A 10,830-nucleotide genomic window follows, 5' to 3' on the forward strand; every position below is an offset into this window, starting at 1 on the left:
TCTTTGTGTGAATTTGCCTATTGTAAGTATTTCATATGAGGAGAATCATACAATATTTGTCCTTTTATGTCTGACTTCTTTCACTTACATAATGTTTTTAAGTTCTTCTGTGTGTCAAAACTTCATTCCTTTTTATTGCTGTGCTGAATAACATTTAGATTACTATTTAGATCTTAACATTTTTCTGTTCAATGCCTTGTAGTGCCTCCTTGTTATCCCAAGAATCAATTTTCAGGCCGGCATTCGGGGTCCTGTTCATCCTGTCTAGCCCTGGGCAACTGTGACATTCTTTTACACTGAAGCTTCTCTAAAGCTGTGGATATTAACAACAGATCCATGTTTCAGTGTTGTCACACCCCCCTTCGCAAATCGTATACTATTGATTTTTTTCTTCAGTATTTCAGTTAACCTTTCTTTTTCTCCTTCTCTCCTTCTCTCTCTCTCTCTCTCTCTCTCTCTCTCTCTCTCTCTGTTGCGCAGGCTGGAGGGCAGTGGCATCAACACCACTCACTGCAAACTGACCTCTTGGGCTCAAGGGATCCTCCCACCTCAGCCTCTTGAGTAGCTGGAACTACAGGTGCATGCCACCATGCCTGGATAATTTTTTAATTTTTTTATAGGAATGAGGTCTCACTGTGTTGCCCAGGCTGGTGTTGAACTCTTGGGCTTAAGTGATCCTCTCACCTTGGCCTCCCAAAGTGCTGGAATTTACAGGTGTGAGCCACTTCGCCTGGCCTAACCTTCCAATTCAAAAAGGAAAAGATGTTGTACTGACAACAAATTGCTCTCTTCATGCAATGCACTAGTAATTAAACTTGTAAATTTTTTGAATGAACCATAAGTTCTAAATAAATAACTATATCCCATCATTATGTTGCTACAAATGGAATACAGACCTCTATACTTTTTTTTCTTTTCATTGTAATGTCTGTTTTTTTTTTCCCAACTTTTTGAGATATAATTTACATGCCACAAAATTTACCCATTTTTGTGCACAATTTGATAAATTTTGGTGATGGTATTTAAACATCCATATAACCCCTGCCACAGTCATCTTATAGAACTTCCAGGCAGGGCAGAGTGGCTTACGCCTGTAATACCAACACCCTGGGAGGCGGAGGCAGGAGCATTGATTGAGGCCAGGAGTTTGAGTCCAACCTGGGCAACACAGTGAAACCCCATCTCTACAAAAAATTAAAAATTTTAGGTGGGCATGGTGACACATGCCTGTAGTCCCAGCTACTGGGAAGCTGAGGCAGGAGGATTGCCTGAGCCTGGGAAGTTGAGGTGCAGTGAACTATGATCACACTTCTGCACTCCAGCCTGGGCAACTCAGCAAGACTCTGTCTCAAAAAGAAAAGAATTTCCATCCCCTAAAATGTTTCCTTGTGCCCTTTGCAGATGATCTGTGCCCATACGCTATAGTTTGATACCACCTGTAGTGGACACAGCAATATGTGTTCGCAAAATGAAAAGGGTGCAACACGTGAACAAAATGGAGAAAAGGCCAAAAAGTCAGTCAGGGAATGAGGGACTTGAGGTAGGAAAACTTGTGTGCAGGCCAGCAAAGGACAATGGCAATGAAGGCAGAGTTGAATAGCACCCAGAGGAACGTGGGAGGCCACTGCAGACACAGAAAGCAGTGATCCTCAATGGGAAGGAAAGACTGGAATCCCCTGGGGGGCTTTTCACAGCTGCCTCTCACCGCTACTCCTCCAAGATTCTGATGTCATTCTTGAGTGTAGGAGGCTTTGAAATCGCTGCTGTAAGTGAGCCACCACTGTTAAGTGACAGATTTTTATGTTCCCTACATGTGTGGGAAGAGAAGTTTCAGAACCACTGCTTAGAAATAAGAAAACCCACCATGCCACCCAAGCCTACTGTTTATTTATTCATTCAATAAAGAATTGAGAACTTCTTTGCCTGGGACTGTTTAGGCATTCAATATGTACTCCTTCTCAAAATATATGCAGATTTAGTAAACTAGATAGTGTATTACTATATTTCGTGAAATAAATCAAGGGCTTAGATAATTTGGAAAGATACTGAATTAAGTGGGAACATTTTGATTCTATATGGCAACTTTATAAAATGTCTCATTTTGATATTACAGTTTGTAAAGCCCAGTACAGCAAACCATATTGAAATTTTTCATTACTCTTTTCCTTAGTAAAGACCTTTCAAATATCTGTCATTTTAATATATCCTCTTCATATTTATAATAATTGATATTAATGGCTATTAATGCATACGTCTATTAATATATACATGTATGTAGGTTTATGGTTGTTAATATACATATATGTTATTAAATACGTATAGATATAGATGGCTATTAACATACATGTCTTTGGGGTTCTATGATTATGCATATTTTTTAATCCATTAATTTTTATTTGAAATTAAAATGGCTGACTTTGCATATTTGTTTACCTTTTTCGTAGCAATTCAAGCATTATTTAATCTGTATTGTTAATCTATTTTAAAGCAAGAGGGAGAACAAGATAGAAAGGGTAGCCATACTGATTTGGAAAGCATTAATGAAAATGAAAGTGCATCGAGAAGAGTAAACAGAGAAGAAAAAGGTGAGTTATTCAAATTCTAATCATTTCTTAGACGAGGAGTTGGGGAGTACAGAGGGAATACCAATTTTTATGTTACTAGGTCTCGGGTATCGTAAACAAGAGTACAAGCTGATATTTGTTTGCTTATCTAGTAACTTATTTAATGTTTTAGAAATATTTTATTTACCTACAACAAAAGAGAGAATAGCATTTATCAGTAAGAGCCATTAGAAAGAGTGGTATTTATTGTGCTATCCACCTTAAAAAGCATAGCATACTGTGTGTATGTAAGTCCTCCCAGGGCTTCATTCTTGCACAATGTATAACATGTAAGTATATACATATCATTTTATTTTTTTATTTTTTTATTTTTTTTGAGATGGAGTCTCGCTCTGTTGCCCAGACTGGAGTACAGTGGCCCAATCTCCGCTCCCTGCAAGCTCTGCCTCCCGGGTTCACGCCATTCTCCTGCCTCAGCCTCCCAAGTAGCTAATTTTTTGTGTGTATGTTTTCAGTAGAGACAGGGTTTCACCGTGTTAGCCAGGATGGTCTCGATCTCCTGACCTCATGATCCACCTGCCTTGGCCTCCCAGAGTGCTGGCATTACCAGTGTGAGCCACCACACCCGGCCTACATATTTTTTTTTTTTAACTCAGTCACTGTAATGATTCATTTGTAACTTTTCATTTTGGATTTTTTTTTTAATTTCCTTTGCTACTAAGATTTGAAAGAACATTGATCTTTCAAACATAGATCTGAGTTTGAAAGAGAAAAGAAACACTTCCATATTGTTGTTAGATAGTCTGTGTGTGGACAGAGATGGATACATAAAATAACATGCTTGGCATTCCTTTTTTACGTTTTAAAATCAGGTAGTGAGTCAGTCCATCTGAGGAAAGCCAGTTCACCAAATCTTCACAGACGACAGTGGGAGAAAAATGTACCCAATACAGCTCTTACGGCTTTGGAAAAGGCATCCATACTCACCTCCAGTTTAACAGCAGAGGATGATAGAGGTTAGTAGTCAGATTGAATACTATTATTTTACTAGAGAACTTTTTCTAATACTTAGTGCACTAGAGGCTTTTAATGTCTGTGAAGGGTATTTGGCGTCACACATCAGAGCATTACTCATACAGGTGAATGAAGTAGATTTTAGTTAACAGTCAAATATAATTAACTTTGCTTGAAAATATGATCTGGAAAGTACATGCTGAAAAATCTTTTTTTTATTCGGCACTAATTTTTGTCTTTTCCCAACTAGGTGGTTCTGTAATAAAATACAGCAAAAACACTGCTCGTAAGCAGTGGCTCAAAGAGACCCCTGACACTTTGTTGAACTTCCTTAAGAATGCTGATCTCAACTTGGCCTTTCAAACATACACGATATATAGACCAGGTAATTCATGTCTGTATGTGACCTTGGAAACCCTTTGACTTTTTGAAAATTGTGGTAAATACATATAACATAAAATTTACATTTGAACCCTTTTGAAGTGTACAGTTCAGTGGTACTAAGTATGCCACATTGTTGTGCAGCCATCACCAGTATCCATCCACAGAAATGTTCTCATCTTCCAAAACTCAATTCAAAGGGTTTCCCTTCTCCCAGAAACACTTTGATTTCAAAGTTGTAAAATAATTCATAGCATTGTATTTTTAGGTGTTTTTTAATCTTTTCTAGCCAGTCTTAAGCTACAATTAAAATTTTTCATGGAGCTACATTACTTCTGTTTGCTCATTTGTTTGCTTATTTTCATAATCCTGCTACTACTTTCTTTGAAGAGGAGCCCATTTTTATCATGCAAATATGCCATTGCTTTAGCAACAACTCCAAGATTTCTTTTGCTGTATACCTGAACTCTGTTACATTGAATAGAGCTCAAAAAGGATGAACAATTAGGATTTGATTTTTAAATTTTTTTACAGACATCTTTACTAACATTGTGTAAAATAATTTTTTATAATACCATCCTTAGAAATCTAGGCCAGTGGTCTGTATTAGATATGTATGTGTGTATGTGTATTATAATTATGATAATTTAATTACTAAGCCACCTTGCTAGGTTAAGATCTAAGATAAATTATACCAAGTAGAGCAGGTAATGGTATGGCAAGTCTGACTATATTTATTGCAACGATTTGGTTGTATTTGTTTATTTGATCAGTATTTATTGAATGCCTAACATAGGTTAAGATGAAAAAAAGAATAAAACACAGTTCCTGCCCTAAGGATGAAGGAGTTCATTACATGGGAGGTCAGCACACTGATAAGGAATTATAGTGCCCTGTGATATATGCATTCAGATAGAACTGTGCACAAAAGGTCATGGAAGCCCTAAGGAGATGCTAATGCATGGGAGGAAAATGTTAAGGAAGGTTAATGGTTATGAATTTCAATTTTGCAATTTTAGGTCCAGGATTTTCTGTCTGGTCCAGTGATGAAGTCTTTGTCATTTTAGGAAAGTCCCTGTTTAAAAACTATGTCATAGTTCTATTTTGAAATGCCTTTTAGAAGATTCGGCCCATGTTTTTAGGGTAGATTTTCATGCTGTTTGTGAGAAATCTAAAAGTAATTACACCTGGAAAAAATTTTTAAGCATGCATATGGTCTTCCTTCAGTTTCCAACTTTTCTTCCTCCTCATTGTGAAAACTTGGGAGGAGAAAGTTCAAAGGAAAAAATAAACTACTATAACCCAACTTTCAAAGGTAACTTTTAATGCCTTAATATACATTCTTATATTGGGAGGGTTTTATGGTAATTTTCTGAGTTTTTTTTTCCTTAAAGAAAATCCTGTTTATAGGCTGGGTGTGGTGGCTCATGCTTGTAACCCAGCACTCTGGGAGGCTGAAGCAGGAGGAGTGCTTGAGCTCAGGAGTTCAAGACAAGCCTGGGCAACATAGCGAGACCTTGCCTCTACTAAAAAAATTAGCCAGGCATGGTTCTGGACGCCTGTAGTCCCAGCAACTTGGGAGTCTGAGGTAGGAGGAGCTCTTGAGCCTGGGAGTTCGAGGCTGCATTGAGCCATGATCATGTCACTGCACTGTAGCCTGGGTGACAGAGTGAGACCCTGACTCAAAAAAAAGAATAAAGAAAGTTCCGTTTATAAATTTAGTCCACGTCCTAGTGCTTCTGCTTCCGGGGCCTGTTTTATGCCCACAATCATGTTGGGGTTGGGTAATGTGGGGAGACACTACACAAGAGTAATGGAACATGACATTGTCCTCAGCCAGCAAGCTTATGGAAGATTTTAGTCAAACTGCATGAAATAAGTAAATACTGTTTAATTGGTATATTTTCTGTTAATATCTCCTGAAGGTTCAGAAGGGTTCTTGAAAGGCCCCCTGTCTGAAGAAACAGAAGCATCGGACAGTGTCGACGGAGGTCACGATTCTGTCATTTTGGATCCAGAGCGACTTGAGCCTGGGCTAGATGAGGAGGACACGTACGTTGTGATATGCGTAGAAAGCTTTAGCTGGGGGTGGAGTGTATGTGTGTTTGTGTGTGATTTAAATTAGACCATGATAATTTCAGGTTTGGTAGGGACCTCTTAGATTACTTTTCATCATAAATGGAAATTTTCTTTTTTTTTAGACAGCGTCTCGCTCTGTCTCCCAGGCCGGAGTGCAGTGGTGGGATCTCAGCTCACTGCAAGCTCCACCTCCTGGGTTCACGCCATTCTCCTGCCTCAACCTCCCGAGTAGCCGGGACTACAGGCGCCTGCCACCACGCCCGGCTAATTTTTTGTATTTTTACTAGAGACAGGGTTTCACCGTGTTAGAGTCTCAATCTCCCCCGACCTTGGCCTCCCAAAGTGCTGGGATTACAGGTGTGAGCAACCATGCCCGGCCATCATAAATGGGTATTTATATCCTGATCTTTTGTCTGGGATGGGTAATACCTTACAATATGATTATAAAATTCCTGATTGAGCCCTACACCTATAGCCTTTCAGCTTGAACTTGTTATTTTTTAATATATTAGGTTTTACATTTTTAAAAGTGTTAGAAACAGTCAAAGAAGTGATCTTTTGGAAGAACTGACAATTTTTTCCCTTCAGTTGCCTTATGGAACTCATTTTTCAAAAGCTTAAGTATTGTTATGGTGGTGTTTTGCTTTGAACTCACCAACAGATACTGTGCCCCTAATGTAGAGGTTTATGGTCCAAATTGTTTTTTCACAGGGACTTTGAGGAGGAAGATGACAACCCCGACTGGGTGTCAGAGCTGAAGAAGCGAGCTGGATGGCAAGGCCTGTGCGATGGATAATGCCTGAGGGAGTGTTCCTGAGTCACACTGAGGAGAGGCTTCACTCAGGAGTTCATGTTGAGATGATCATGAGTTCATGCGATGTATATTTTCCTTTGGAAACAGAATGAAGCGGAGGAAATTCTTAATACTTAAAATTGTTCTTGATTAGTATCATGAGTTTGAAAAGTCTAGAACTCCTGTAAGTTTTTGAATTCGAGAGAGAAGGTGTAGTGGAATGAGTGTGAGCATTGGGCTTTGCAGTCCCATAGAACAGAAATGGGATGATAGCCTGCCACTACCTACTTGTGTGATTGTGGGAAATTACTTAATCTCTTCGAGCCCCAATTTCCTTAACCATAAAATGAAGATAATATTGCCTACCTCAGAGGGATGCTGACTATAGACCATTACAGCAGCCCATATGTTATTCACATTATGATTTGTGTTTATTATTATGTGACTCTTTTTACACTTCCTAAAGGCTTGAGAATTAAATATATTTAATTTTGATATGGTAATGTGTGCAGTTTTTCAATATGACCTGATTCTGAGTAGTTTGAAGATCATTCCAATGGTCTTCACCAGCTGTCCTTAAATACAGTCCCTCATAGGATGCACAAAAGAGCCTGGGTTGGAGGGTCAGCCCTGGGAAGCATGGGGTGGTCTGCAGATCTTGTCAGAAGATAGCAGTCCTGTAGATGAGGAAGGAAGAGGCCAGAGGTGAGGAGCAGAAATGGTAAATATCAGAAACTAGAGAGTGATGTGGAATAAATAGGGGGACGCATGACACACATGTGCTGGGTCCTGTCGTGTGTGTTAACCTCATCTAATAGTGTGCACTTTAGTGAGATGAGAATATTTCACTGAAGAAACAGGGTTCGCTCAACACTGTCACAGAGACATGAGCCAGACAGATACAGGGAACAGTGCTAAAGTGAAGAGAAGGGGGAAAATACATTTAGGGTCATTAACAAGCACTTGCTGAAATCTGGAAAATATACACTTTTAAATATTTAACAGTTTTTAAATCTTAATGTATAAAACCCTGTGGTATAGAACCCCACCTCACATATACACTGTATTTACATTTGGATATCTTTAATCTCCGGTGGTCTCTGGCAGTCTCTAAATCTTTCCTTGTTTTTCGGGACCTTGATGTTTTTGAGTACTTCTCAGGTATTTTGTAGACTACTGCTCAGTTTGGGTTTGTCTCACAATTGAACTAAGCTTACGGATTTTGGGGAAAACCACAAAGGTGAAGTGCCCTTCTCATCACATCATTTCAGGGAGTACACAGCATCAGCATGACTTCTTCCCAGTGTCGTTCACCTTGATCACTTGATGAAGGCAGTGTCTGCCAGGCTCTCCACTATCAACTTTGTAATGTTCCATGTTCATGCTATGTTCACTATAAGCAAGTCATACACTCCAGCTAATAATAAGTTATTTGTTTTCTTGCTTAAATCGTTCTAGCTTTGGCTGTTGGGAATTGTTTCAGGTCACCTCCTGTGTCCCTTTGATGTGCCCCTATTCTTTTGGAGCACTTCCTTCCTTTGTGGCACTACAAGATGGTCCAGACTCATCTTTACCTTCTCTGCCCCAGCCCCAAAATCATCTATTTCAACGAGGTTCCCACTGGTTTAGAAACCAAGATCTGGTTGCTGGGTGTGCTTGTTGTTCCTGGGGTGTCACTGCTTTTAGGCCCTCTCAGCAGAGCTAGGAAGTATATGTGTGTATACTAACCTGTGTACACTGTATAATTGTATAACCATCCACACATCTCTACAGTTATTTCTGTATCTCTCCATCTGTACATACATTAAATTAAGCATGGGTCCATACTGATGTCTCCAACTAACCCAATACTACAAGGTTCATTCTAGCCTTCTTCTCATGCTTTTCTATAACTTCTCTCCCTGACAATGAGAAAACTGGCTTGCACCATCCACCACCTGCTTAGCTGTTCGATTCTAGTCTACTTGTAAAGCAGTTTCCAAATCATTAACCCATACTCCTGGGAGATACAAATTTACCAACTAAGGTACAGAGTTTATGTATCTTTCCTATTGTCTCATGGTTTCCAGTCAAATACCATTTCCCAAAATTATTTAGGTTAGCTCTTTGGAATTAGCTTACCACCCTCTTGAACATTTTTCAAGTTAAAGCAGGCATGGATCATTCTAAGGATATTTCCAGATACTGAGCTTCCATATATACTGTATTCCATACTTCTTAGTCATCTTCAATCTTAGCATTGCCCCAGGGTATAAACATTTCCAAACCATCAAACAAAAAAACTTGAAATTATGTACAGTTACTGAGAGACTGGATAAGTATTGGATAATCCTTTTTAAAATCAGAATGGCTTATGGGGTTTTGCTTTTAATAAAATTTCAGAAGAGTAATGGAATTACCAGTTCATGATTATAAACCATTTTTGATGATAGATTACTATATGATTCTTGAGATACAACTAGACAAAAATTGAGGGACACTTTTAACAAAACTTTTCATTCTAATGTACTTATTTCTCAGCACTTACAGCCTTAAAAAAAAATGGAAGAGACTCAGTGTTAAACTTCATTGTAGCAAGAAGTTAGCATTCCTCTATGGATACAGGAACTGATGACGCATGGGGAGCCCATCCAGGTCTTAAGGAGATGAATTTTCTTTTTTTTTTAAATTTTTTTATTTTTTTATTTTTTTTTAAGGAGATGAATTTTCAATACAATTTTATTTTGTTATATTTAATATAATTATCAGCATTGTGATATATTTTATTGTGATCAATTGTGTAGTACTAGTAATTTTAACAATCCAGAAAAAAAATTCTGTGAGCAGGAAATGTAAATTTCCATTTCTATACAATTCTTTCAGCAGTATGACAGGATGATCAATAAGACTTTCAAGCATGAAAAAGATAGCTGGGATAAAATTCTATGAGGAAAGTAGAATGAAGATATGATTTAATAAAGCATGTCTAAGAATTCTAGGGAAGAAATGTGGGTGTGGTCACTGACACATGAAATTAAACAAAAACAAGTAGATCATATACTTGCTAATATTTTGAGGGAATTTCACTGCCAAAGAAACTAACATTGGCTGTTCCAACTCCTAAACAACTTTTGGACTCCTGTTATGGGCTGCATTCGCCCCTGCCCCGGCCACTCCCAATTCACATATTGAAATCTAACACCAGTAACTCACAATGAGACTGTATTCGGAGATAGAGACTTTAAAGATGCAATGAGATCAAAATGAGGCCTTTGGTTCAGTCCTAATCCAATTTGACTATAGTGCTTATAAGAAGAGGAAATTTTTTGTGGCAGGGACGGGGAGGGGATGGCGGAGAGATGATTTTAAGAAGGAAAAGTAGTGATGTAAACTTATGATTTTTAAAATAGCTTTTTTGTGGGCTTTTGCATGTGTGTGATGGACGATGGAGGGTACCATATCACTGTAGTGTTTAGATTCAATTGGATATATTTTACTTGCGTCACTATTTACAATTGCTGGAAAATACATTTTTTTCCAACTACTTAAACGTTTTAGCTGCTTGATGTACAAATCCAGAATGGGGCAGGGTGGGATAGGGAGGGGGCGTGCGTGCAGACGCTTGGGCAGCGCCGGTTGCGTTAGAAAGTCCTCGGCAGGCCGCCGCTGTGGCCCAAAGAGTAGGAAGCGGTTCCAGTCTCACGTCCACCTCTTGGCAATATTTGAGATCTTGTACAAGAAACACTCTTCCTGTCTTAGTTTAGCTTATTTGTAAAACTGGGAGACTACTGCCTTGCGGGGTTGTAAAGAAAAGAGAGAACGTTTGCGAAGCGTCTGGTGCACCGTAAGCAAGAGCGGGGAGCGCTACTGTAGAGTGCAACGCAAAGCAATCCCGACCCAAGGCAACCGGACGGTGTGGGGCTGGCTCTGTCGGGTCTCCAAACTCCCTGGCGCCTGACCCTGCCTCGCGGTGGACTGTGTGGACGGGTCCCCAGGCCATTCCAGCCTCGCGCCCCGCCC

At 39.2% G+C, this 10,830-nt stretch overlaps 1 protein-coding gene across 1 annotated transcript in view; it reads left to right on the plus strand.

Moving 5' to 3' along the window:
* The window catches only part of NEK3 (NIMA-related kinase 3), a 39,648-nt gene extending 32,321 nt beyond the window's left edge, over positions 1-7,327 (plus strand). The window contains 5 exon segments of the mRNA XM_011988739.1: positions 2,489-2,585; positions 3,437-3,580; positions 3,829-3,963; positions 5,885-6,011; positions 6,750-7,327. Coding sequence (XP_011844129.1) covers positions 2,489-2,585; positions 3,437-3,580; positions 3,829-3,963; positions 5,885-6,011; positions 6,750-6,834 — 588 coding nt within the window. The 3' untranslated portion in view covers positions 6,835-7,327.
* The last annotated feature ends 3,503 nt before the right edge of the window (positions 7,328-10,830 follow it).

Source organism: Mandrillus leucophaeus, unplaced genomic scaffold (assembly GCF_000951045.1).
Source record: "Mandrillus leucophaeus isolate KB7577 unplaced genomic scaffold, Mleu.le_1.0 Scaffold338, whole genome shotgun sequence".
Taxonomy (NCBI): domain Eukaryota; kingdom Metazoa; phylum Chordata; class Mammalia; order Primates; family Cercopithecidae; genus Mandrillus; species Mandrillus leucophaeus.